Here is a 27793-nt window from a genome sequence, read left to right as displayed (position 1 = left end):
TCGGTCCGGGCCACGCCCCCGGGGCCGGGCGAAGGAGTGGAGTGACCATCCTGCCGGACCCCAGAGGCCGCGCTATGATTGACGCCCCCTCCCCCCGTGGAGCCCTGCCACCAGGGCCCCAGAGGCAGGAAGCGGGCTCGCCCTCCTTTCTCCCGGTCACTTCCCGTGTGCCAGGCGGTGTGTTTGCTCTTGGGGATAAGCCCCGTCCCGGGAAGCAGTAAACAACAGGTAGGGTAGGCGGGGCAGAGGCGCCAGCAAGGGGCCAGGAGGCAGAGCCGGGAGTAGCTTTTGCTGCGCCCCTTACCCGCTAGGGCCGACCCCAGGAGGGCGCGGGAAGGTGGAGAATAAAGCCTTTTTCTGTTCCCGCAGGCTGAAAGCCAGGGAACAAGCAGTCCAGTGCTTTGGGGAAAGCCAAGCAAAGAGGAGGGGCAGGCAGCAGGGATGCGGCAGCGGGAGGAGGGCAGGGTGCCCTCTCTCCTAACCTGATTCCACACCACCCAAGAAGAACGATTTGGAGGACTTAAAGAAATACATGTGTACTTTATTTAAATAGATATAAACAGAGGTGGTTCTATGCCAATTAGTCCTGCTGTTGGGGAAAAGGGGAGCTGCCATTAAAGGGGTGCAAAACAGAATCCGGCTTTTGGCTTCTCAGCTCAAAAATTCCACCAATTCCTGTAGTTCCTTGCAACCGCTTACTACCTCAGGGATGGACTGCAGAGTCTGGGAAGAGAGAGAGAGAGAGAGAAGGTAGCTCAGGGTCACAGGCTCAAGACCCCCACCCCACGAAAGCTCTGGCTGGACAGAGGGGACAGAGTGGAGGCAGGCCACAGCCAAGCCCTCAGCTCCCTGGAACCAGAGAGCTTTCCAGGGGCCTTCTGTAGAGCCCCGGCCCCGCCTCCACCTAACCTCATAAATATGCTGTACAGTGTCATCCAGTTTCTGTAGCTCTTTGTCTGAGCGCCGCACATTCTCCTCCAGGATGTTTCTCTAAAGAGCAAATAAGTCCTTTGCTTCAAAGAACTGCAGAGCTCAGTGGGGCCTGAAAACTGGGCGGGCTGGTGCTGGTGGGGAGCAGTGCCGACATGGGGGCCACTTACATGACTTTGGAACTTGATCTTCAGTTTTGCTTTTTCATCTTTCATCTCCAAGAACATCACCCTCAGCTTGTCCACCTGGAAACACGTCTAGATCAGGAGGCACAGCCCAGGGTCCCCACTAGCTGCCCACGCCTGTGTTAATTCTACCCAGCACTTCGCCCCTTTATGTGTTCCCCGATGCCTCCAGGTACCAGTCACCTCCTGGGTGAGCCACACTTTCTCCTGGATCCAGTTAGTGGCCATGGACTGACCATCGGGGTCTTGCTGGCCTGCCAGGGTCTCCTGGAGCACCTTTGTCTCTGTCTCTGCGCGCCGAAGTGAGCGGGTAAGCTGAGCTAGCTCCTCCCGCAGGCTCTGCAGGTGAGAAGAAAGAGCTGGTAATTCTCAACAGTCCCTTGTGGAGGACCGTGAATCCGGTCCTGACACTCGGGACCCTGGCTACCAGGCCCTGGCCCCAGGATGGACGTACGATGAGCTCTCCACTCCTGTCTATCTGCTCCAGGATCTTCTCGTTTTGCTGCTGTATCACTTCTTGAAGCTCCTTTTCATTCTGAGGGAAACGGGTGAAAAGGACTGAGAGAGAGCTGCACCTCTTGGCACCTTTGCCAAGATAGTACCTGACCCTGGCTCAGTCCAGGAGGTACCAAGGATAACACCCCAACTCTTCCTGGAGGGCTACCAGGTCAGGCAAGGCATAGTCAGTGTTTGGGAGAGTTCTGGAGTGCCTGCCTTCTCTCCTTGGTCAGCCTAGGGAGGCAGGTCAGCCCATAGTGGATTCCCAAACATGTGAAATGTCTCATCCCAAGTACAAAACTAGGACAGTGGTTGGAAAATCTCCACCACCCAGATTCCTGGAGAGAAAACAACTCCCAACGGGCCAGTAGAGCTGTCCCAGTTCTTTGTCGCCCCATTTCCAGGCCCCTCCCTTACCTTGTAGCGCAAGCACAGGGCCTGGTTCAGTTTTTCTATGTCCGCTTCCTTCGCCTTCTGGGCTTCCTGATGCTGTTCTTCCTGGGCCTGCAGCCTATCCTGCAGATGACAACTACGGGGGGAAGGGAGAACTCGGTCTCGCTGCTGTCCTCCCAGGGACCGCCTGGGCCTCTGACTTACCCTCTCGCCACGACTGCAGCCCACTCACACTTTTCCCTGCAGAGTCTTGACAGCTTCTTCTTTAGACTCCTGCAGCAGGGAACACAGGCTCTGAAGCCCAAGAGTCACGGTACGGATTTCTGCCAGGCTCTTCTCCATGTCTAGGGTCTCTGAAAGGGAAAGTTCCAGACAGAGGTAGAGACCTGTATACCATAGATAGCCGCCATTCCCAGAACTCCTATCTGTGTCCCCAAGCAATAGAATTTGAGCATGTGGGTGGCAGGAACACTCTCCCTGCCCTGAGTCCATGCTGACTTACATAGCGACCCCCTGTGGGTTTCCGAGACTGTAATTGTTTAAGAGAGTAGAAAGCTCAGTCCTTCTCTCTGGAGCGGCTGGTGGTTTTGAACTGCCGACCATGAGGATCGCAGCCCAACCCATAACCACTACACCACCAGAGCTCCTCGGCAGGAACATTACAGATCCCTAAAGGCAGAATAAAATGAGCCCAAGTAGAATTGAGGTTTTTAGAGCAAAGCACATCTCATTGCTCTAGGCTTCACTCATCGCCACCAAGTTTTCTAGAAATGAGGCGAGATCCCTGGAGCCCATCCTCACCTGTAGGCTGAAGGGACACCACGGCTCCTACGCGGGTGAAAGCACTCTTGTCACTTCCAAGCAAAGGCATGGGAGCTGATTCCGGCTCTGAAACAGAAATCCAGCATGGGAGCGGGGGTCTCTGGCGAGTCAGCCAAGGCCAGTCGGACCAGAAGGGAGGGAGAGGCAGGCAAGCCAGTTACTGCGCACCTTCAACAGCCCACGCTATCAGGCGCCGGCTCACAATTTTCCCGCCCCAAATCCCAGAGCCTTTAACCTTCATCTGTTGTTGCCAAGAGGTTTCCGGGGAAGGTGGGGCTGCCAGGCGGAGAGTGTCCCCTGGTAGCTGCGTTCATCCAAAGTGGCTCTGGCTCAGCCTAAGACAAAGGGGACAACCAAAGGGCCCCGTCAGTCAGGGTTCGTGCACTGCCTCCCCAGGCATCTCCCCACACTGCTGTCCTGGCCACTGCTCTCTTCTCGGACCGCAGGCTCTCTATTCGTTCCTTTCCCTGAACATGGAGAGTTAGACTCTTAAGTCTCTCTCACTGAGAAAACAACCAAAACACCTTCTTCCTAATTTAAGGCCTCTTTTAACTACTGCCTTTTCTCCTTTCCTTTAATTAAGAAAAAGGTCTCCAGATAAAGCCTATGATTCTCGCTCTATCTACCCATCAGCTCACTACAATCAGATGGCTGCCCGCCACCAACGTAATCCTTACTTTCAAAAGCAATAGACACTTTTCAGCTCTTATTTTATCTGACCTCTTTGATACTGATTTCTTGTTGAAACTCCCCTTTCTTAACTGTCAAGGCCTACCTGTCTCTCCCAGAGATGTGTGTCTCATAGCTTTCTGGCTATTTCTTCTCTCTACCTACAGTGTGGGCCTTCCTTGACTGCTGCCCTCCCTGGGGTCATCCTTCTGCGGTCCTCTGTGCACGCTTCTCCACTCCCAGGGCAGCCTCAGCCTGGTGCTCCATAGGTGCTCCATAGAAACACATTTCTTGTGCTTACAAGCCGGATTCTACCCCAAGCTCCAGGCCCTAAAGCTCATGTCCATGAGAGAAATCTGGCGGAATGGCTCCATCACAACCAAAACCCAGACTTTTTGCTGCCAGGTGGACTCTCCCTCCACAACCGTCATTAGTTTAAGCCTTCACCACAATTGTAACTAACTGTTTGTCCCTCTTCCATTCTTATTCCTTGACATTCCAGCCTCCATATTCTCGCAGTTCTCCGGAAGCTTATCTGATAAACTGCTCACCTCACTGGAGCCCTTCAGTGACTTCCACGCCAGTCGAGCAGACAAACCAAACTAAGGCCCACAGCGTCGAGTCCATTCTGACTCACAGGCGCTGGATATCCTTGCTTCCATACAGAAACAAACACCCTGCTGCCATCCACTCAGTGCCAACGTACAGCAATCCCACGGGGCAAAGCGGACTGCCCCACAGGGTCTCCAAGGCTGGAAATCTTTCCTCCCACAGAGCAGCAGTGAGCTCCAACCACCACCAAGCTTCCCATGACAGCCAAGTGCTTAACCACTTGCACAACCAGGGCACACACACCTTCAAAATCTGGCCCCTTGCCTTACCCCATCTAGCTCTTTTCCTCAAAAGCTGCTTCCCATTCAGAGCACTGGCAGCAGTGGGAGCTTACGGGCTTAGCTGCTGGCCAAGAGGTCAGTGCTTCACAGCCACCAGCCACTCCTAGGGAGACAGCTGTGACAGTCTGCTTCTGTAAACTCATGGCATCGAAAGCCTGTACTTTAACGTACAAACGGACTTGACAGCAATGGGGCTGTTCTACTTCCCATCCTCCAGTCTTGCTGCCTTGTTCACCCTGTAGGCCCAGCACGGAACCTAGGTCTCGCTACGAGGCAGACACTACAAAAAGAGTACATGTAACATCACTATGATAACCCTAGTGGACCTTCCCTAAATGCCCACCCCTACCCTGCAAACCTCTTAACCTCAAGACTGCCCAAGGGCCAACTGCCTTCTAATGCTCTCAGTAAACCTGGTCCATTCTCTCTACTCCTAGAGGGCCCCATGCTGACTTGGTCATGACAATTCAAGATGACATGTTTACATCTGCCTGACTGCCCCACTAGACTGGATTCTTTGGCAGTTCCTGTGCTCCGCACATAACTAGGGGGAAAGGTCAACTCATAAGCATTCCAGATTTCCTGGTGGTACCTTTCACTAAGCCAATCAACTCTATTTTGAGAGCCTCGGCCATTTATTCTTGAATGTATACTGTGGGGGAGGTAACATGGCATGGCTAAATGTGTTTTCTTGAAACACAGTCGACTTGATGTCAATGAAAATCAATTTCAGAAAGAAAATTCTAAGGGAATCAATACAAGGACAAAAGGGAGGGCAAAAGAAGAGATCACCGACTCTCACACTTCTGTTCCAGGGCAGCTTGTCCAGGGTGCCTACTTGCTCTGGTGTCACACCCTAAGCCTCGGCAAGGCTTAGCTGCTCTCACACAAGAAGGTCAAAGAGGGAGGAATTGAGCAGGAAAGGAAGAGGGATTACTAGTTTGCAGATGGAGGACAACAGACGTGGGGACAGCCTCAGGCTGGAATGAAGTGAGGCGCGTGTGTGCGTGTGTGTGTACAAACCATAGCTTCCCAAACTTACTTGGTCTACTGCTCTCTTTGCACAAAAAGACTACCCAGTGCCCCGTTGGCAATTAAAAACTTTGGTACTATAACCCATGATCCAAGATAAAGTGTAAGCATCTGTTCGTGCAGCTCCTCCCTGGCTCATTCCAGAGTACGCAGAGGCAGTATCCCCACGTGGGGAAACGCTGGTATGGCCTCTCTGATTGGAGTGAAACATTAAGAAAGTAGGAGATAGATGAAGAAAGGTCAGATAGTGACGGGCTGCAGAGGTGGAAGTCGCTGGAGGTTAGAGATGGAACAAGCATTGCCTGGGAAGACTATCTCTACAAGGAAGACACGCTGGATGGGACGAGACGGAATGGCAGAGGTGTACCTTCTCGGGTAGTTGTTGCCGTAGGAAGAGGCTCAGACCCTGTAGCTGCTCCGTCAGCACCCCTAACTCCTGTGAATACTGGCGAGTCTTCTCCAGGGCGTGCTCCTGCACCTCTGCTACCGTGCTGGTCAGTTTAGCCCTGACAGAAGGAAGGAAGGAAGGAAGGAAGAATATGGCCAGACACCAAGGTCCCTACTCGGAACGTCTCTCCCAAATCCCCATAGAGAAAGCCATTCCGAGAGAGAAACAGGAGGCCTTGAGCTTGGGCACAATTCCTTTCTGGGGACCCTGGGAAGGATGCGTGCTGGGGGAGGCGCAGCAGGGGAAGCTCTCACTTCAGCCTCTCTACAGTGTCCTTGAGGTCTTCACACTGAAGGCTGCGCTCCCGGAGCACCTCCAGCGTGGCTTTCAACTGACATTCGACCTGGCCCAGCTCTAGGTGAGCAACCTGGTTCTCTTGCTCCGCAAACTGGGGAGAGAGAGAAAGAGAAGGGAAGGAACAAGAAAGGAGAGGGACACGCATTAGGTCCAAGAGTGGACATTTAGACCCCCGGAGCAGAGGCTTTTCCCCCCTCGGTACCATTAGGCAAGTTTCCCAGCCCCTCCCCCAGCGTCAAACCATAAGCCTCACCTCCAAGGTCTCCTTCATGTCCTGGGCCTCCTTGCTCAGGACAGCTTGTTGGTGTTGTAGCTCTGTCAGTGTTTGCTTGAGCGTCATCTCTTCCTGCTGCCATCTGCCAGAGACATTCTCTTAGATGCCACTGTTCCCACAACCCGAGTGTGGACAGTCACCACCGCCTGATGGGAACTCACCGAGCGGCCTGCTCCTCACTCTTCTGGGAGAGCTGGCCGAGCGAGTCCTCCTTCACGGCCAGGTCCTGGGTACAATGGGCGAGCTGATCTTGTAATTCTCTTTGCTGGCTCTCCATGCTGGCCAGAATCTGCAGCTGAGCCTGGAGATCTGAGCCAGAGAGTCCTAATGACACCATGTGGTTGCCCAACCAGAACCTCCCTAGACTTCTCCTGGAACCAAGCGCTCCAGAGGGCTTCGCTGTTCTACCGCCACTCCTCTCGGCTTACCTGTTGTCAGACGGCTGTTTTCCAACTCCAGTTGTTCTATTTTGCTCAGGCAGCCCTCTAAGTGAGTCGTGACTTGTTCCAACTTCCTGGACACCTGGGAAGAAATGACAGTTTTCCTCACACAGTTCTTCCAGGATTCAGGCAGCTTCTCTCTGAACAATGCATTAAACTACCTTGCTCCTGGGCAGCTACCCTGCAGCAAATGAGGCTGAGCCTCAGAAAAAGGAAACGGGAGGAAGGGTGCTGATGTGGAAAAGGTGCTAAAGGGGAGAGAAAACGGGCCGGTGTCCGTCTTTTACGTAAGGAACCCGCCGAGGGCAAGAGGCCAAGGCAGCCGCTCATTAGAAAGGCCTTCTGCACAGAAGCCCGGGACTGGGCCAAGCAGTCTCCACGCCTGGTGTGCACCTTTTGCTTTTCCTCCACTGCAGCATCTCGTTCCTGTAGGGCCTCCCGGCTCTTGCCCGCGAGGCTCTCTGCGAGTTGTCGGGACCGACTCAGCAAAGCGGTCCATGTTATATACTGTCAGGGGAAACAGGCAAGTCAGGGGGGCCCACTTGAACCAGAGCTCCTAAGAGAACTGGCTATACCTAAGGGAGCGGCCTGAGGTGCCCGTACAGTGGGTTAAGACCTAGGCTATGACCTGAGAGGTCAGCAGTCTGAACCCGCCTGTCTCTGATTCACAGGGGACAGATGAGGCAGCCCGCCATTCCCATAGCGATTTACAGACTCTGAAGGCCTAGGGGGTGGTTCTGCTCTGCCCTGGGGGGTTGCTGGGAGTTGGCAAGGACTCGATGGCAGTGGGGTATTTGGTTGGTTGTTTTGGATGACAGCCCCAAATACTCACATCTAGTTGCATGGATATCCAGTCCTGTTGCAAAGTGGACGACAGACTGACTGTCTGCTGAGCCAGCTCCTCTTGCTCGGTGTGGAGCTGGACCTACAGAAGGAAGGCCTGTAGGGCAACTGCCACGGGAGCCCCCCACCCGCCCTGTGGGTCAGGGTGGACGCCAGGAAAGGGAATGCCCTCAGGTTACCAACTGGGCCTGGGCTTCAGTGAGCAGGACTCTGAGTGCCCGCATGGACGCCACGTCCTGCTCCAGGCGGCTGATCCGCTGGCTGGCGTGTGCACAGAAGGCTTCGAGCACGGCCTCTGCCTGTCAGGGAAGATGGTGCAGGGCGGAGTCGGCAGGGAGAGAAACTGCACAGAGTCACAACGATCCATCTACCACTCCAATAAGTTACCTCTTTTTCTTCTTAAATTTAAAAAAAATTATAGTTTGGGTGTAGGTTATTAGAATAAATCACGAGTTTTCCACTCAACAGTTCACACACATTGTTTCATTTCATTCCTTGTAATCCCTCTCAAGGCACCATCACTTATCCTACTTCCCTGGGTTTCCTGTTTCCATCCCTCCTCCTTTCCTAACCCTCTGATCGTCATCCGTGGATAAATGCCGCCCTCTGGGTCTAGGAGTACAGGTCTTTATTCTGTATTTGTGATCTTGAAGGGACCCCGCAAGGCGAGGAACCTTGATGACTCAAGCACAGGATCAACAGCTTAGCAAAAGCACAATGTATGTACGTGGTGCTTATATGCAATGGACGCTTATTCAGCTAAAAATACCTAAATGAAACTGACACACACCTCCCAGAGGACGAACCTTGAAATTAAGCACCAAAGACACATACTATAAGATTCCATGTGTACCTAGAATAGGCGGATTCAGAGGGACAGAAAACAGGCCAGTGGCTGGTGGGAGAAGAGGATATGGATACAGAGTTTCTGTTTGGGATGATGAAAATATTCTGGAAATTGAGCACGGTACATTCTACAATTTTGCGAATGAATTTAATACTGCTGGGCTGAAACATTTTTATGTTATCTAGACTTTCCTACAAGGAAAAAAGAAAAGCCTGGCCCTTACCGCGTCCTTGCCTCTGAGGGCCATCTCCACCTGGTGCCTCGCCTCCTCCCTCTCTGCGTGGAAGCTCTGGACCTTTGCCCCAAACTTCTTCAACACATCAAAACAGCAGGAGACCAAGGCTTCTGCGCGCAGAAACTAGGAGGTTAAGAAACGGTCAGATGGGGGTGTCTGCTTGGACCTTTGGGGGGGGCGGCTGTCAGGAACCACCGCCATCTTCACGCTGCTGACCTCCTGACTCACGGCCGTTCTGTCTTCTTCCAGGTGCACCAGCGACAGGTGAAACAATGACAGCACCTCTGTGGAGACCAGCACCCATGACTGCTGTTGGGAGAAAGATGGCTCAGCTGGATTTGAAAGAACTCCACCAAGCAGGAACACTGGGAGGAAAGCCACTGACCCTCACTCATCCCAAGCTCCCAGAAGGGAAGGCTGTCCACGGCAAAGGTGGGGACACCTCCTTCACCATCATGGCCGGCTGAGGGCTCTCCACTCAGGACTTTGACAAGAGACTCGGCGGTGGTGTAAGGCCAGCCCAGCCCACACTTACCATGACATTCCTGGCCTGCTGCAGGGCTGGTCCAAACTCTTGGCAATTCTGACGCTCCTGAGGTTTCTTAGTCGTCTGGCCAGAGAAACAGATGTGTTCTTTTGGAGGAGGCAACCTGCACCACCAGCATCACCACCACCCCCTGCCCCGCCCCGCGTTCCTGGGGCCCACCAGGGCTCACAGCTAGACGAGACCCAATCGGTAGGGGCGGCGAAACCAACCCAGAGTAGCTTATGAATTCCTTTATAAAACAGCCATGGTGATTTTGGTCTTTCTAGTCATCAAGATAATACAAGTTCATGGTCAAAATCTGCAAAGAACAGAAGTGAATGACAAAGGCAAGCGACTCCATGCAGCACTCTGTCCCTCACTGAAGCACACACGCCAGAGAGACGTCCAGGCCGTTTCCCTCAGGTGTCACGGAAAGAGAAAGTTGTAAGCCACTGACTCAGAATAAATTCCCATATGATCCACTGGAATATGAATAGTCTTTTATATTGTTTATTAAATACTTTTATCGGGGGCTCTTACAGCTCTTATCATGGTGCATACACTCATCCATTGTGTCAGGCTCTTCTATAGTCTAACAGCTCTAAAATGGGATGCACCTCACTGGTGATGCCGCCCAACAGGTAGTGACTGCCACCGCGGCTCCCGATGGGTCCTACACGCGATTACACTGCCACATTCGCTTACCTTACGACCGAGTTGTATTATACCGGTATTGTTATTTAGACGTAAATTTATATTTGCTCTCCTCTTTGTGACAATATCTTTTTAGGAAGACCTATCAAAATGAAGTTCTACTTGTTTTTAAATTTTTTAAAAATCATTTTATTGGGGCTCATACAACTCTTATCACAATCCATACATACATCCATTGTGTTAAGTACATTTGTACATTCATTGCCCTCACCATTCTCAAAACATTTGCTTTCTACCTAAGCCCTTGGTATTAGCTCTTTATTTTTACCTCTCCCTCCCCACTTACCTTTTCCTCATGAACCCTTGATAATTTATAAATTATTATTTTGTCTTATCTTACACTGTCTGACATCTTCCCTTCACCCATTTTTCTGTTATCTGTCCCCCAGGGAGGAGGTTATGTGTGGATCCTTGTAATCTGTTCCCCCTTTCTACCCACCCTCCCTCTACCCTCCTGGTATCGCCACTCACACCCCTGGTCCTAAAGGGATCATCTGTCCTGGATTCCCTGTGTTTCCAGTTCCAGGGTACATCCTCTGGTCTAGCCAGATTTGTAAGGTAGAATTGGAATCATGATAGTGGGATGGGGAGGAAGCATTTAGGTTAGGAACTAGAGGAAAGTTGTATGTTTCAACGTTGCTACACTGCACCCTGACTGACTCATCTCCTCCCCACAACCCTTCTGTAAGGGGATGTCCAGTTGTCTACAGATGGGCTTTGGGTCTCCAATCTGCACTGCCCCTCATTCACAATGATATGTTTTTGTTGTGATGATGCCTGATACCTGATCCCTTCAACATCTTGTGATCACACAGGCTAGTGTGCTTCTTCAATGTGGGCTTTGTTGCTTCAGAGCTAGATGGCCGCTTGTTTACCTTCAAGCCTTTAAGACCCCAGATGCTTTATCTTTTGATAGCCAGGCACCATCAGCTTTCTTCATCACATGTTTATGCACCTGCTTTGTCTTCGCTGATTGTGTTGGGAAGGTGAGCATCATGGAATGCCAGTTTAATAGAACAATTGAGGGAGTACTTGAGTGGAGGCCCAATGTTCATCTGCTACCTTAACACTAATCCTACAAATACATGCACATAGATATATTTCCCCAGCATCATCTGTAAATATATTTACAAATGCACATGCCTATATTTAGACCTCTATAAATGCTCTTTGCCTCCTAGTTCTTTCCTCGATTTCCTTTTACTTTCCTCTTGTCCCACCATCATGCTCAGCCTTCATTTGAGTTTCAGTAATTCCTCTTGGTTACATTGCCCTTCATCAAGCCCTACCAGGCCTCCTACACCCTCCTCGCCACCAATTTTGGATCACTTGTTCTCTTGTCCCTGGGTTTGTTAACATCCCTTCCTTTCTTCCACCTCCCCCTCTCCCATGTCCCCCCAGAACCATCAGTCCCATTGTTTTCTCCCCCAGATTGTTTATCCAGCCTATCTTATCTAGATAGACCTGTTGTTTTTAAATTCTGCTGGCATTTTACCTCACCTAAAATCCTCTCAGAAATTATTTCACCTCTTATTCCTTTTCTTCAAATACCTCGAGTTTATATTAAACCTATTTTTCCATATTAGAAACTGTTTATAAACATATTTTAATGACATCATGGAACGCAAATGGTTTGAGAATGATGATGGCAACAGATGTACAAATGTGCTTGACACAATGGATGGATGTATGGATTGTGATAAGAATTGTATGAGCCTCCAATAAAATTATTTTTAAAAAACATTTTAATGACATCTTACAGATGACTAATTTTTATCTGCTTTCATTATATAAAAAAGCTAAAGTCCAGTCAGGATGCAGTATAGCACGATGACACACACAACTCTCCTCTCGTCCTTTGGTGCTTCCTTCACTCCACTATCAGGACTTCAATTCTACCATACAAACCAGATTAGACTGGAACATACACACTGCTACAGATAAGAGCCCGAAACACAGGGAATCCAGGATCGATAAACCCCTCAGGGCCAACTAGGAGAGTAGAGGTTCCAGGAGGATTAGGGGACGGGGAGAAAGGGGAAATTGATCACAAGAATCAACCTAGAACCCCCTCCCAGGGAGACGAACAGAAAAGTGGGTGAGGGGTGACAGAGGATGATATAAGAAAATAATAATCTTTAACTTATTAAGGGTTCTTGAAGGAGGGAGGGAGAAGAAATGGGGAGCTGAACTTGGGCTCAAGTGGGAAGAAAATGCTTTGAAAATGATGATGGCGGCCAATGTACTTGACACACTGGAGGAATGAATGTATGGATTGTGATGAGATGTGAGAGCCTCCGATAAAGAAAGCAAAAGTCCAATAAGTTATCATCTTCATGCAGCAGTTTTCCCCTTTTCTTTTCAGGTGAGTAACAAGATCAAAGAGTTTAAATTGTGTTAAGGGCTTGCTTAAACTGCTCATAACAGGTTGAACCAAGCCACGCCCAAACAGCAACAGAATGTTGTTTATCCGCGTTGGCTCTTGGTTTTTGCTATTTGCTCAGAAGCAAACGGTGTCCGTGGTTTGGGTTTTCCATTCTCTGATTACCAGTAAAGTTAACCTTCACAGATCTCTATGGGTCATGTGCATTTCCTTATTCCTTATCTGCTCACTCTCTTAGGGTAATGGGCACGTAGAGTAGAGAAATACATCAGACAGCAGAGCTCTAGAAAGACTTAACAGAGGGATCAAGTGGGGAGCCGTCACTACTGCTGCCCAGCAGCCATCATCGGGGAAAGGCCGAATGGGGGAGCAGCAGTGCTGAGTCATGATGCAGCAGCAGTGCTGAGTCATGATGCTGCAGCAGCCTGCATATGAGGAAGACACATCCCATCTCCCTGGGATCTCTTCTCTGAGTGCTCCCATGACTCCCTGCTGCATCGTGCAGTAAGGCACGCAGTTCCCAGGAGCCCTGGCTGGGTTCACAGTGTTCGGAGCTGGGCAGTCAGGCAGATGATGAGATTAGTGTGGCGAGGCTGGCAAACGCAAGGCCGGCAATGGGAAAGGGCCGCAGGTGATGTCTCCTTGGTTCTGGCAAGCTTCAGTGAGAGAACACAAGGCAGATTCAGGGACAGGGAAGGAGGTCAGTGACAAGAGGGGAAGATACAAAAATAAGCAAGCAGGGAGAAAACGGAATGAGGAGTATATGGATTCTAAGATTCCTGAAAAGAGGTAAAGCCATTGCTTACAGGATATACTGTCAACCCAAAAGAGGTTTCTTCGGAAACTTGGACACAGATTCTTAGCAGCAGCAACTAATGATCAAAGTGTAGTAAGGTAAATTAAAAAAAGACATCACTACTAGAGTCCTGTTCATACAGGCCTTGGTTTATTCCAAACCAAATGAAATGTGTTTCCATGTCTCTGCGATCAGTACATGATTCCAGAGAAGTTCCGTCAGGCATGCATTTGTCTTAGCATTGTTAAGGGGCCTTAAAAAATGCGGGGTGGGGGTAGTTTTGTGCCATGGAAAAAAAACAATTTTGAAGTTAGGGCTAATATCAAAATTTTAACAAAACTCAAGTGAACAGCTACCCAAATCATTGAAGATTTGCACCAAGGTTTTTTTTGGCTTTACAAAGAGAACTTTATTCTGTCTTCCTAGAGGTATAGGACAAAGAAATGTAGACGTGTCTGTTTAAAAAAATAAAGTTCAACAGGCTGGCTGTAGAAAGTACTGGTCTCTTTTCAATATCTGAGGTTGCACCAAGTCTAAGGGACTGCCGCCCTAGCGTTTTAAGGAGGCCAGGAGAGGGACGCCCAACAATCTCAACCAATGAAGAAACTGGCCCAAGTCCGAGGCGTGGACGGGGACCGTAGGGTTACCGTTGATGAAATAGCTGCTGAAGTAGGATATAGCGACCTCGTGTCCCGTACTTTGGACATGTTGTCAGACCAGTCCCCAGAGAAGGACGTCATGCTGGGTAATGAAGAGGGGCAGCAAAAGAGAGGAAAATCCTCAAGAAGACGGCTCGACAACAATGGGCTCAAACACGGGAACAATTGTGCAAATGGTGCGGACAGGCAGTGTTTCATCCAGTTGGGCTGTGGGTCAGAACCGACTCAAAACACTAGGAGCAATAGCACCTTGGTCTCAGCAAGCCTTTGGCAAAGCATTTACAAAAGCACTGGGAGAAGATCGCTATCTGAAAAAGCTGATCGTCCTATCAGTCTTCTAAGCAAGACCCAAACTAACAAAGACCATTTCACAGAAGGAATTTTCACAGGGAACCAGTCTTGGGCTAATGAAATTCAAGGCAGTGGGGTCAGCTTAGAAGATTACGGCAGCTGTATTTTAGGGTCCCAAAGGGGTCATCATGGTAGATTTTCCCAAAGGATACAGGACTTTCACTGAAGCTCATGAGGTGAAAGTTTTGAGAAAATTGAAAACTGCCTTGGTGAGAAAAGGCCATGAACCTGGCACGGAGGACTCTTTTGGTCCCACTATTCCCGCTCATTCTGCAGAGGTGGCAGGGGGTCTCGAAGGAGAATTTCACCGGGAACCCTCACCCCATTCACCTCACAGCCTGGTCTTGCCGCCACTGACCTCTTGTCCCTCAGACTCAAAGAACATTGAAAAGAAAGATGATCCACACTGCCGGTGGTACACAGCATCAATGAAACGGGCGAGGGCTAGAGTGATGAAATACTGCCTTCACAAATGTCTACGCCTCGCTGGAGGGGATGCTGGAAGACCATGGCTTTCTATTTTGATATTTTGTTTAACAAATGTTTCTATAATTCTGTAGCTATCTTTTTTTTTTGGACTTATCTTCATAGCCACACTGCTGAGGCTCCCAGGTCCTTCTCCTGAAACCCTTGTTTCTTTCCCAGGCTGTGGTCACAGCTAAACTCCTCTAGAGCAGTGGTCCCTAACCCTCTTTGCTCTCCCACCTCTTCCACAATTCTGAAAGACCAAGGACACTTCAGTTGGAATCATGGTGAAGGTTGTACTTGTCACATATTAGAAATACGGATCGTTTGAAATGAAACTTTTAAATCACTCTTAATTATCTCCAAAGACATAAAAACCATACACATCAAAATGATTAGATAGTAAAAAAAAGAAAAAGTAAATGAGCTCTTCCACACTCACACTTTGTAACATTTCCCTTTTTTTCCTTTCGACCTGTAGTTTTAGTCCTTACCAAATTTTTTCCTAATGCAATACATATGTACACTTTAAATTCTTTGATTAATTACCTTCTTTGCAGCCACAACAAAACATACACATATAAATTTACATTAATGTTTCTTTTCAATTCTTCTAGCCAGAAGACCTTAAGTGAAAAAACTTGCATGTGGAGAGAGATGTTCATCAATTGTATATTAGTTATGTGATCACATTATAATTTTTATTAAAGCCGGAAGCACACCCAGTGACACTTTTGAGGGGCTATCTGCTAATGAAGTGGATGAAGGCCCCTTTCCTGAGCTCATGTGGTCAGGGATTGCTACATTCCTAGAAGGTTTTTATTGGACGTAAGGATAAGCAACAATGCCATGCCGCTATTTCATTCTGATGCAGTAAGGACTGAGAAATCTTGTTCACATAACATGTCAGTTCAATTCTAGGCACTCCTTTAGAGACAAATGCCAATAACTACGTTGTGAACTATCACCAAAAAATTCCAACAACTCATCAACATAATTAAAGTCTTCTTTCAACTGTTGAAACGTGCAAAAGAGACACTCTCTAGTCGTTTCCTCACTTCAGGTTTTCTTGGCACGTGCGCAAACATTTTCTCTGACCTTTGGTCGGTTCCTGGGGTGATGCAGGATTTGGAATAGGTAGTAAGGATGCTCTACGGCAGAGGAAAAGAGCAATTGAGAATGGAGCGAGAGAAGAAAAGGGAAGTGAGCCAGGTGGAGGTTTAGAAATAGATTCCTTTAAAACTTTGTTTGAAATGCCCGACTGATGATTTGAAACTACAGCCAATGCATGAGCACTGTACGTGGAGAAGCTGTGGAATTGGTGTTTGTTCCTTGTGTGTCTTTCCACAACAAAACTATTTTATCAGAGTAGAAAGCCACACCTTTCCCCCGTGGAGGAGTTGGTGGCTTTGAACTGCTAACCTCACGGCTAGCAGCCCAATGCAGAACACACTACACCACCAGGGCTCCTTAACAAAACGATTTTTATTTTTTTTTTATTTATTTATTTTTTTTTTAAATATGGAACGCTTCACGAATTTGCGTGTCATCCTTGCGCAGGGGCCATGCTAATCTTCTCTGTATCGTTCCAATTTTAGTATATGTGCTGCCGAAGCGAGCACAACAAAACGATTTTTAAAACCACAACATCACTTTGTCCTGACATTCCACCGTGCTAGAGTGAGAACCCAGAAGCTTTACATGTTAAGAGATTTTCCAAATCCTCAGCTTTGACACATCATCAATTCTGAGAATGAGCCTGTGGTGAAGAAGCCCCTTTATCTCCTGGCAGCTTACATTCTAAGGCAGAGAGACCACTGGGATTCTCTAAGCTTCTTACCCCACTCGGCGAGCTGTTAGTCTGCGTACTATTGTCCTGAGCTCCTGGGTGAGGGACAGCCAGCTGAGTCTTCCAGTCCCGCAGCTGGCGGGACAGGACCTCCAACAAGACAAGAGAGCTCAGCAGGTTCTCTTCCAGGTCACGCCGAGACAAGGCAGTCAGATCCGGAGGCCGGCTGAAGCAAGAGAGAAGAGCATGAGGACCATGAAGGAAAGAGGTGGGAGGGACGGGTTTAGGGCAGGGGCGTCAAACTGAAATAAAATGAAAACAGAAAAAATCGTCATGAAGAAAATAGCGCTGAGGGGAGATCGAGGCAATACTGTACACACAATTCCCTCGTGACATTTGATTTCAGAGCTTCATGAGCCACAAAATGTTACCTCGGGGGCCGCATGCAGCCCAGGGGCTGCAGTTTGACACCCCTGGTTCAGAGTAAAGAACAGAGTCTCATAGGCACAAGGGCTTTGGGGTACTTACCCCAATGTGAGGTGCTCCATCTCAGAACTTCTGTCTTTAATGCTCTCCAAGCCTTTCTGGGATGTGTTTGTACTCTTTTCCTCTACTGGTGGGGGACTAAACCAAGTCGCCACCGAGCACGTCGACAAACAGGGGGTGCCAATCGAAGCATCCCGAAGCACAGCGGGGAGGCATAAGCTCTGGCGGAGATTTTCCAGCATGATCGAAGTGTTTACCCCTTTTTCCAGCCAAGTCAGTGGGGACATCCAGGGCCCTGGGTCAGAGACAAGAACCACGCCAGCGTCTTCTGCTGGGCTTGGAGCTGCCTCAGAGGTCGCCTCTCCTGGATCTGGTATCGGGCATGTGGGCAGAAGACCGTCTACAGCTGATACAAGTGCTGCATCCTCCAAGTCAGCCTCCTCGGGGGGAGCTGGGAGGCTCACGTCTCGTTCCTCTATTGCTCTGCGCTCTCCAGTTTCTTCCCCTGGCTCCACAGGATTGACAGGGAAATCTGCTTCCCAAGCAGTTGAAGGGGACAGCAAGCAGGGCCAGAAGGCATTGCTTTCAGAAGGAAGCACGCACTCAGGCACAACCTCAGTCCCACTGTCTCCCGGGCTCTCCTTGGCGCAGTGCAGTTGCTGCCCAGAACAGGTATTTGGTGAGGACTCCAAAAGGTGGCATGGGAGAGCCTGAAATGTAGGTTTCCCGGGCATGGCAGCAGCGACTTCTGAAGAGCTGTCTTTCACACAGGGCGCCATCCCCTCTCGCCCCAGGTCTCCTGGCCTCCAAGGCTCCTCAAGAGGGATGCTGTCTGTGTCTGCCATGGCAGCTACAGGAGCCGCAAGGGGAATGTCTTGCTGCTGCTCCCCTAGAGAGGGGCCAAGGACCATGGTTCTAACCAGACAGCTGTCCAATGGCTGTACTGCTTCTTCAGCTGTTTGGGGAGTAGAGCTGGTATTGGGAATCTGGTCTAGGAGCTGCTCATCCGATTCACGCTGACAGGCTTCCAACCTCATTGAGGGAGCACTGAATAGCACTGAAGGGAAATCGGTCCTCTTGGTACTGTCAAGAGCCTGTGGAGATGCCTTGTTGCTGCTTTTCTGCAAAAGGGACAGGCAGTTGGCTAAGGCAGTTAAGTGACGTTTCCAACATACATAGTTAAGGATGCAGAACGCAGGTACTGTCCAGACTCACTCTAATGCTTGTTGCTTGCTAGAGACCCAGAAGGAGAGGAAGAAAAGCTGGTTAAGCATTTTCCGGATCTTCAAAAGCAGCGGTTCTCAACCTGTGGGTCGCGACTCTTTTGGGGGGGGGGGGGGTCGAACGACCCTTTCACGGGGGTCGCCCAATTCATAACGGTAGCAAAATGACAGTGATAAAGTAGCAATGAAAATAATGTTATGGTTGGGGAGTCACCACCACATGAGGAACTGTCTGAAAGGGTTGTGGCCTGAGGAAGGTTGAGAACCATTTCTCTAAGGGAATCAGCCTACAGTATAAACTGATTGAGGTCATCTACTCAGATCACTGTGAGGTGGTCGGGTGAGTCTATTCCACTTCCTAACTCCAACCCACTTGTAGGGGAACAGACAAGAAAGACCTGTAGAATGTGAGTGGAGGTTCAAGTTCTGTTGGCACAAGATTGTCTACCTTAAGGTACAGAGAAGAATCTAGAGGTCAAAGTCAGAGAGCACTGGGAACAATGATTAGCTTGAGGTAGAACCTAGAGTGCAGTTGGTTTGAAAAGATTCAGGGACCCCAAAGATAAAGAGAGTAACATCAACCTTTGCCAGTGGTATCATCTCCCTGCGCCCCAAGATCCATTTGAACGTTGAAATCCATTTGAACGTTGGGACTTGAAAAGCTCTGGGTTTTGTAGCAGAGGAGGCTGAAGAGCAGAGACTTCATCCGGGTGTCCTGACAAGGGACTGAAAACCTACTAGTGTCCACAGGTACAGAGCCACTGTGCCTGCCAGCACCTGATGAGCTGCTGCCACTGAATGTGCTCCACTGGCTGGAACTGACACCAAATGAGCGAGAAACAGACAATATTAATGTACTTGAGTGCAGAGAACAGTCAGAGAAAGAACAAATCTTAAAGAGAGTTAGGAAACCATAGGCCCAGGCAAAACAGAGCTGTTACAAGAGACAGATGACCACTGAATAACCCAGAGAAAATGTGAACACTCAAGGTGATTTAATTATAATATAGCCCCAAAGAAGACTTTCTGGAGATAATAAATATTACTTCTATACTGAAAATTTCATTACAATAAATTGAAGAGAGGATGGCCAGAGTTAAGATTGGAGTGGCTGAACTAGAATAATAAGTGGAAGAAATATCTTGAAGCAAAGACAAAAATAGAGAGAAATGTAAATCTGAGGGAAAGCTAAGAGAAATGGATGCTAAATCCAGTACATCTAACAGGTGAAATTGTTGGGATCTTTTTAAAAAAAAAATTCATTTTATTGGAGGCTCGTACAACTCTTATCACAATCCATCCATCCATCCATCGTGTTGAACACATTTACACATTTGTTCCCGTCATCATTCTCAAAACATTTGCTTTCTACTTGAGCCCTTGGAATGAGCTCATTTTTCCCCTCCCTCCCCACCCCCATCTCCATCATGAACTCTTGATAACTGATTATTATTTTGCCATGCCTTCCACTGTCCAATGTCTCCCTTCACACACTTTTCTGTTGTTGTCCCCCAGGGAGGGGGTTATATGTAGATCCTTATAATTGGTTCCCCCTTGCTACCCCACCTTCCCAGTATCGCCCCTCTCAGCACTGGTCCCGAGGGGTTCATCTGTCCTGGATTCCCTGTGTTTCCAGTTCCTATCTGTACCAGTGTACATGCTCTGGCCTAGCCTGATTTGTAAGGTAGAATTGGGATCATGATAGTGGGGGGGGGGGGGAAGCATTTAGGAACTAAAGGAAAGTTGCATGCTTCATCATTACTACACTGCACCCTGACTGGCTCGTCTCCTCCCCACAACCCTTCTGTAAGGGGATGTCCAGTTGCCTACAGATGAGCTTTGGGTCTCCACTCTGCACCCCCCATCATTCACAATGATATGATTTTTTTGTTCTGATGATACCTGATCCCTTTGGTACTTAGTGATCACGCAGGCTGGTGTGCTTCTTCCATGTGGACTTTGTTGCTTCAGAGCTAGATGGCTGCTTGTTTACCTTCAAGCCTTTAAGACCCCAGACGCTATATCTTTTTTTTTAATGTAGGCTGGGAAAAAGTGAATAGAGTAATATTTTCTACCCAGTCATTTTCCCAAGCCTGTTTTAATGTCCCAAAGTTTAATTAACAGAACAGGGAAGCTACCCTGAACTGAACTCAACACTTTGGAAGATGCTATATCTTTCTTTTTTTTTTTTTTTTTTTGTGCCAGCCTGGCCAATAAGATGCTTTATCTTTTGATAGCCAGGCACCATCAGCTTTCTTCTCCACATTTGTTTATGCACCTGCTTTGTCTTCAGCGATGGTGTCAGGAAGGTGAGCATCATGGAATGCCAGTTTAATAGAACAAAGTGCTTTTGCATTGAGGGAGTTCTTGAGTGGAGGCTCAATGTCCATCTGCTACCTTAATACTAAACCTATAAATATATGCACATAGATTTCCCCATCCTCACATATAAATATATTTACATATGTACATGCTTGTATTTAGACCTCTATAAATGCCCTTTGCCTCCTAGTTCTTTCCTCTATTTCCTTTGACTTTCCTCTTGTCCTACTATCATGCTCAGCCTTCATTTGGGTTTCAATAATTCCTCTCGGTTACATTGCCCTTGATCAAGCCCTACCAATCCCCTCTTACACCGTTCTCGCCACTGATTTTGGGTCACTTGTTGTTCCGTTGTCCCTGGGTTTCATTGTGATCTTTTATATACAAAAATATTTTATACAACTTTAAAAAAGTTCTAAAATGTTTAAGGGACCCAGGAAAAAATGATGACATGCTAAATTAAACTTTTTCTCTTTCATTTCCTTAAGATTAAGGAAGGCCTTAAACAGCATATTAAAATGACTCAAAATCCCACACAGGAATGACAAAAAATATATACACCTGTCTAGACACATAATGGCAAAAATTAAGAAGTAAAATTACTTAGGAGCCTTAGACAGAAAGATCAGTCACACACACAGACACACAAAAACTTACATGAAATTTGAACTTTCTTAATTATAGCAGCAGATGAAACTTAAAAACGTATGGTTGAACTGAATAAGCCAAACATACTATACACTGTATAATACCATGTGTATGGTATCCACAAGAGACCAAAATTATGTTTAAGTATAAAAATGTAGACAATACAAGTATAAAGGAAGTAATTACCATAAGTCAGAAAGTATCATTTTGGGGTAGGGGGGCAAATAACACACCTGTAAGTAAGGCACACACATATGTAACTTCCACAGGAAAATAATGCCCAGGGGGTGGTACCGGTTTACAGCATGTGCAGTGGATATCATTTGTGCAGAAAGATGGACGTTAACTTTGGTGGAAGACGGGCTGACCACGAGAAAGACTTCTGGCACAATACTATTTATTTACCTAGGTGTTGGTTACATGGGTGTATGGCTTATACTAATCTGTTAAGCTTCATGTTTTGTGCACTTTTATATATTTTAGTTAAAAAGGCTTTTATATTTTGTGCACTTTTCTTTTTTTCTTTTTTATGTGCACTTGTATTTAATGAAAAAAAATATATATATATATATATACACACAGAACTCACTATATACAAAATAGCCTCAGAGCTAAATATACATAAAAAGGCTATTAGAAATGCAAAAGCCCAACATAAAAACGTTTTGCTGTGTTTATAAAGTTATTCCTTTTTTAAAATTACTTTAAACCTCTCACACAATTCAACAGAGCTGGTAGACGAAAACGCATGTAAGAACAGAATAATTATCTGTCGAGAGATATAAATAGAATCCAATACTCTTTGAACATTAAATATGCTTTTGGTTTGTTGTTGTTGTTTTGTCTTATATTGTTGCTTGGTTTTGCTCTGTCTTATTTTTGTGCATGTTATTATCTCCGCAGGTCTGTCTAAATAAGATAGGCTGGATGAACAATCTGGAGGAGAAAACAATGGAACCAACAGTTCCGGGGGGAGGTAGGGGGAAAGGTAGTGGTATTAACAAACCCAGGGACAAGGGAACAACAAGTGATCCAAAACTGGGAGGGTGGGAGGAGGGTGAGTTGGAAAGGGGGAACTGATTACAAGGATCTACATATAACCTCCTCCCTGGGGGACGGACAACAGAAAAATGGGTGAAGGGAGATGTCGGCAGTGCAAGATATGACAAAATAATAGTTTATAAATTATCAAGGGTTCATGAGAGAGGGGGGAGCAGGGAGGGAGGGGAAAAATGAAGAGCTGATGCCCAGGGCTTAAGTGGAGAGCAAATGTTTTGAGAATGATGAGGGCAATGAATGTACAAATGTGCTTTTCACAATTGATGTATGTATGAATTGTGATAAGAGTTGCATGAGCCCCTAATAAAATGATTTTCAAAAAAATGAAGGAAAGAAAGAAGGAAAGGCAAGGAAGTGTGCAAATACTCGGGGTTAGATTATCAAGAGGGACAAACATGCTCAACATTTCTCAAGCTGAAAAATGGCCAAAACTCAAGCCTCAAAGCCAATGCTGAACAATTCTATTGGCAAAATGTTGAACACAGGAAGCCTCAAAAGAACATGAAACCCGTGAAAATACACACACACACACACACACACGCACACGAATATGGAAGGAATAGTCAGTATACCAAAAAGAATTGGTCAGTGCTTAACCATTTTAGGAGGTAGCATGATTCAGACTTGACGGTATTGGAGGAAGTCAAACCTGCCCTGAAGCCACTGGCGAGCAAAAAGGACCCAGGGATTGACAGAATAGCAATTGAGATGCTTCATCAAAGGGATGTAATACTGGAAATGCTCACTTGTCTACATCAAGAAATTTGAAACACAATTATGATCCATATCTGTGCCCATTCCAAAGAAAGGTGACACACAGGATATAGAAATCATCAAATATCATTGGTATCACAGGACAAGTGAAATTTTGCTGAAGATAGTTCACAAATGATTGCAACAGTACACTGAGTAGGAACTGCCTACATTCACGCTGGATTCAGAAGAGGTTGTGGAGCAAACGATGTTATTGTTAATTATCAGATAGATCTTGACTGAACGCAGAAGACTACTGGAAGACATTTACCTGTGTTTTATTGACTATACAAAGGCATTTGATGTGTAGATCGAAACAAATTACGGATAACGCTCTCAATGGAATTCCAGAATACAGCTACGTGTGCATGTAAACTCTGTACATAGAATAAGAGGCAGTCATTCAAACAGAACAAGGGGATACTACCTGGCTTAAAGTCAGGAAAGATGTGTGCAACGTTTCATCCTTTCACTACACTTATTCAGTCTGTTTGCTGAGCATACAAATAATCCAAGAAGTTAGAGAAGAAGAATATGTGTAAAGATTTAAAGAAGGTGTTGATAGTCAAATAATATAACCTTGCTTGCTGAAAGCAGAGGATGAAGATCAAGGACTATAGCCTTCAATATGAATTACACCTCAACATAAAGTAAACAAAAACACTAAGCAGCATCATGATAAAAAGAGCTAAGATCAGGGAGGGAGGAGCAGAGGAGGAGGGGGAGGGGAAAAAGGAAAATGAGGAGCTGATTTCAGGAACCCAAGCCGAAAGCAAACTTTGAGAACGATGAGGGCATCAAATGTATTAAGTGTGCTTTACACAATTGATGTATGTATGGATTGTGATAAGAGTTATATGAGCCCCAATAAAATGATTTTTAAAAAAAGAGGTACGATTAAAGTTGTCAAGGAATCCACTTTATTTGGATCCATAACCAACACACATGGAAGCTGCAGTCAAGAAACCGAATGATGTATTCCTGTGGGCAAATCTGCTGCACAAGGTCTCTTTCAAGTATTAGAGAGCCAAGATATCTTCTTCAGAACTAAGCTGCGAGAGCCCCCAAGCCATGGCATCTTCAGTCACCTCACAGGAATACAAATGCAGGGCGATGCCTTTGAACTGTGATGGTGTTGGCAAGGAATCTTGAGTATCTTATGGACTATCAGAAGTAAGCAAACATGTCTGGAAGAAGTGTAGCCAATATGCTCCTTAGCATGAAAGATGATGAGATTGTCTCCAGCAGTACTTTGGACATGTTATCAAGGAGGGGCCAAACCCTGAAGAATCATATTATGCTTGATAAAGACCAGGGTTGGAAGACTCTCAACAAACGGACTGAGACCAAACTCGAAAAATGCAGCGTCACTGCATAGATTCCAACTCATGGAAACTCTATAGGGCAGAGTAGAATGGCCCTTGTGGGTTTCCAAGGTTGTAAATCTTTACAGGAGCGGAAAGCCCATCTTTCTCCCGAGGAGCGGCTGGTGGTTTTGAACCACTGACCTTGTGGTTAGCAGCCCAACTCATCACCCATTACACCACCATGGCTCCTTGGACTGACACCATTGTGGTTGCAGCTACTGATTTAAATACAGGCGCAAATGTGAGAATGGGAAGACCAGTGGTGTATTCTGTTGTACAAAGAAAGGGTCGCCATGAGTGGGGACCACTCAACAGCCCCTAATAATTAATGATCTTTTCAGAAGCAGACTACCACATCATTTACCCTCAGAAGGGCTGCGGGATTTGAACTGCTGGCCTTTCAGTTAGCAGTGCAGTTCTTAACCACTGTGCCACCAGGGATCAGTAAGAACCTTATAAAGGGGTCCATTTCACTCCATGTCAAGTTTTTAAAGCCAATAGAAAGTAATTTCTACATGGCTCCCTCTCTCAAAACCAAAAAGTACAACTCAATGAGAGCAATTCCGAAAGGGTCTAAGATAAGGGAGTCCAGGTACCCTAATTTCCAGAGATGTGCAACTCAATCCCCGAAATTCTCACTCCTTGAAGGCTTGGGTGGGTCTTGTCTCACTGTTGTAGCTGACTGACGCTCTGTGGGAGGTCACTAATCAGGGTGAAAGTATTTCTCAGAAGTTTGGAAAGTCTGAAGGAAGACATTGATACAAACTAACAGCTAAATAGAGGTTGAGGCTCTCGGTGGATTTCCTTCAAGCCTCAGAGGGCACCTCTCTGTTGGCCTGAATAGCTGTAAATAGATGTCAGTCACTAAGGCAGAAGAATTCATTATGCGTCTTAATTATGTTCCAGCCCGGAACCTCTGTCCCTCTGAGCTCTCAGCCTGGGCAAAGAGCCCAGTCGAGAAACCGGCCCTGGCCTGGTGAATCTCACCTGCAGCGTCTGCTTGCACGACGGCGGGGTCAGCGAAGGGCTCCCCGGGGGCCCTTGACCAGAGGTGGTGCAGGCACTAGGCTGCAGATTCAGTTCTCGGAGAGGAGTTCTCATAATGGATCTTCCCTGAGAAAACACGAAGAGCGTTAGGAAGCTTTCGGTTCGGCCAACCTGCCTTCCCTCCCTCCCAAGCCGCAGGCGACGAGAAAGAAGGGGCAGCGCTGGAGCGCCTGGACCAACCAGACTCCAGACGCACACCCACCATCGCGCCCAGCTCCGACCCCGCTTTCTAGGGCGTTCGGCACGTCCTAACAGCGCCCCCCGGCTCACCCGCGGGGGCGAAGCGGAGCCACCGAGGTGCGGTTCCTTCACCCGCCACATCTCCGACCCAGACAGGCGCTCAAACGCATCCCCGCCGCAGGCGCACACGCCGCCACGTTCACCCGCCGTCTGTATTTGAACCTGCTCCGCGCTTCCCGATTGGCTGTGGAGCCGAGTGCGTCAGGCGTGCGCGTCCTCTAGGGCCTCACGCCCGAAGGCCGGGTGGGCGTGCCCCTGGCTGGCCACGCCCCCAGCCCGGCGCGCCGCGCATGCGTCTGCGACCTCCGGCGCAGTTGGGTCGCTAGGGGTGCGCTGCGCTCCAGGCCTGAGGCCGTTGCGGGGCGTCGTCTCCTGGCAGGCGCTGTACTAGCTGGCCTCGTACCCTGTCGGGGAGTTGTCTCCGCGACTCCCCGCCTTGGCGGAGACTCAGTTGGTTTGCGGAGGTCCCGTGTCCAGCTGAAAAAGGCTGCGCTCTCAACCCGAAGGTAGCCTCCAGCTGCCATTCCGGCCCAGAATCGCTCGGATTTCCTAGAGCGCTGCCCTTGGCTGTTGGAGTAATCGCAGATGTGTGTGCCTGGCCCTTTGCCAGATCCTTTGGGATTGCCAGGGGACCCCCGTGCCCAACGTGATTAAGGCCATTCCACTAAGGCAGCTCTAACCTAGTCGACTTATGCCTTCCCTGCAGTCATAGTGGTTAAAGAGTTGGGCTGCTAACCACAAGGTCAGCAGTTCGAAACCACTAGCCGCTCCACTGGAGAGACTAGGCTTGTCTCAGAAACCCTATGGGGTGGCTTTAAGTCAGCATCGACTCGATGGCAGTGAGTTTGGTTGGGTTTGCTGTTTCAACCTGAAGGGCACCTCTCTGCAGTGTCTGACAATGTTCCACTGCTATTCAGATTTTGTGTATCGAATCCCCTACGAAGTGGGCAGCTTATTCCTTCTCCTCGAAGTATCTTCCTAGTCTGGAAACCTGTCCCCTTTGGGTGACCCACCTGGCATTTGAAATCCTGGTGACCTCACCTCTAGCATCCCACAAATTCGGTGTATTAAACCGACCGGTACACGAGGGGTACACGAGTGGTGGTCTTCTTCCAAGTAGGTACTATAATTAGCATCTTCCCATTTCACAGACCAGAGAATGAAATCTACAGTCCACTACTCCAAGGTGGCAAGTGGCAGAACCAGGATGCCAACGTACATACCCACGGTGATCTCTGCCTAAGGAAACTGAAGGTGGAGCTGATTTGGGGGCCTAAAGGTAATTACTACTTATTTATACTTCACGATAGTGTTGCCCTCAAAGCGCTTTATTTACATGCTGGATCTTAGTGAACTTAGAAAAGCCAATCCTCCCTGGAGGAGGGGTTGTATTAGAAACTGCAGGGCTCCTGAGGGTAGCCCTGAACCTTGTTGTCCAATAGGTAGCCCACAAGCCACTTCCTAGGTGGCTAGTCCAAAGAGAGATGTGCTAAAGGTGTATCACTAGCTTTTGAAGAATTTGCATGAAAAAAGGAATGTAAGAGCTCATTTCTTAAATTGATTACATGTTGAAACGTTATTTGAGATGTATCGGATTCAATATATGACATTAAGATCCATTCAATTTATTAAATGCTGTCAGGGGAAGCCATCCCCTAACACATCATTACGTAGGCATAATTGTACAGCGATAATAAGTAAAGATCATAGTAAAGTTACAGAGAGCATGAGAGATAGAAGTGAAGTATTGAAATAAATGGAGTCAGACACGATCCATGGTAGCATGCTCCCCTCAGCCCCACCTGATGATTCACATGGAGGGAGAGAGATATATATTTAAAGCTAGCCCAGGCTTTTTATCTTCTCTGGGGACATGCAAGCCCCCTAATTACAGGTGAGGACATACGTCACAGGAAGGGGCTGTGCCATCGGTAACACAGTAATGAGAGGGGCTGGTCTAGGGACATTCACGCAATAGGAAGAGGGATTGGGGGTATACATGTGACAAGATGGGCGGATCCTAGGTTTAGGATGGCAGCTTAACTTTGACCTGTTCTCTGGACCTCCATAGGAACCATTATCAGTAGGGTGTAAGCCCCACCTACTGGAACCAAATAGATGACGGCAGACGTCCATTGTCTTTAACAGCAGGGAGTGGG

General features: G+C 47.8%; 1 protein-coding gene, 1 long non-coding RNA gene and 2 other non-coding genes across 4 annotated transcripts; 1 reads left to right on the top strand and 3 right to left on the bottom strand.

The window, feature by feature from the left end:
• The first annotated feature begins 41 nt into the window (after positions 1–41).
• On the top strand, positions 42–9812 carry LOC142459611 (uncharacterized). The gene is made up of 4 exons (XR_012786476.1): positions 42–228; positions 1288–1425; positions 8757–8947; positions 9056–9812. It is a non-coding gene; the product is annotated as an uncharacterized LOC142459611 (long non-coding RNA).
• On the bottom strand, positions 521–25807 carry SPAG5 (sperm associated antigen 5). Its single transcript, XM_075561332.1, has 24 exons — positions 25665–25807; positions 25335–25460; positions 17018–18096; positions 16541–16715; positions 9342–9416; positions 9023–9115; positions 8795–8929; positions 7904–8023; positions 7714–7806; positions 7275–7388; positions 6870–6963; positions 6603–6750; positions 6421–6523; positions 6125–6258; positions 5790–5928; positions 3064–3163; positions 2808–2894; positions 2239–2359; positions 2031–2142; positions 1570–1650; positions 1299–1454; positions 1101–1175; positions 910–990; positions 521–723 (listed from the first exon to the last, which is right to left on the bottom strand). Exons 1-24 carry the CDS (start codon positions 25713–25715, stop codon positions 652–654), a joined length of 3564 nt encoding a protein of 1187 aa, XP_075417447.1. The 5' UTR covers positions 25716–25807; the 3' UTR covers positions 521–651.
• Positions 16216–16322, bottom strand: LOC142460369 (U6 spliceosomal RNA). The gene has a single exon (XR_012786581.1). It is a non-coding gene; the product is annotated as a U6 spliceosomal RNA (small nuclear RNA).
• Positions 20232–20362, bottom strand: LOC142460526 (small nucleolar RNA SNORA36 family). The gene has a single exon (XR_012786715.1). It is a non-coding gene; the product is annotated as a small nucleolar RNA SNORA36 family (small nucleolar RNA).
• Positions 25808–27793: the final 1986 nt, after the last annotated feature.

This window comes from Tenrec ecaudatus, chromosome 10 (genome assembly GCF_050624435.1).
Source record: "Tenrec ecaudatus isolate mTenEca1 chromosome 10, mTenEca1.hap1, whole genome shotgun sequence".
Lineage (NCBI taxonomy): Eukaryota > Metazoa > Chordata > Mammalia > Afrosoricida > Tenrecidae > Tenrec > Tenrec ecaudatus.
This window is presented reverse-complemented; position numbering and strand designations above follow the sequence as displayed.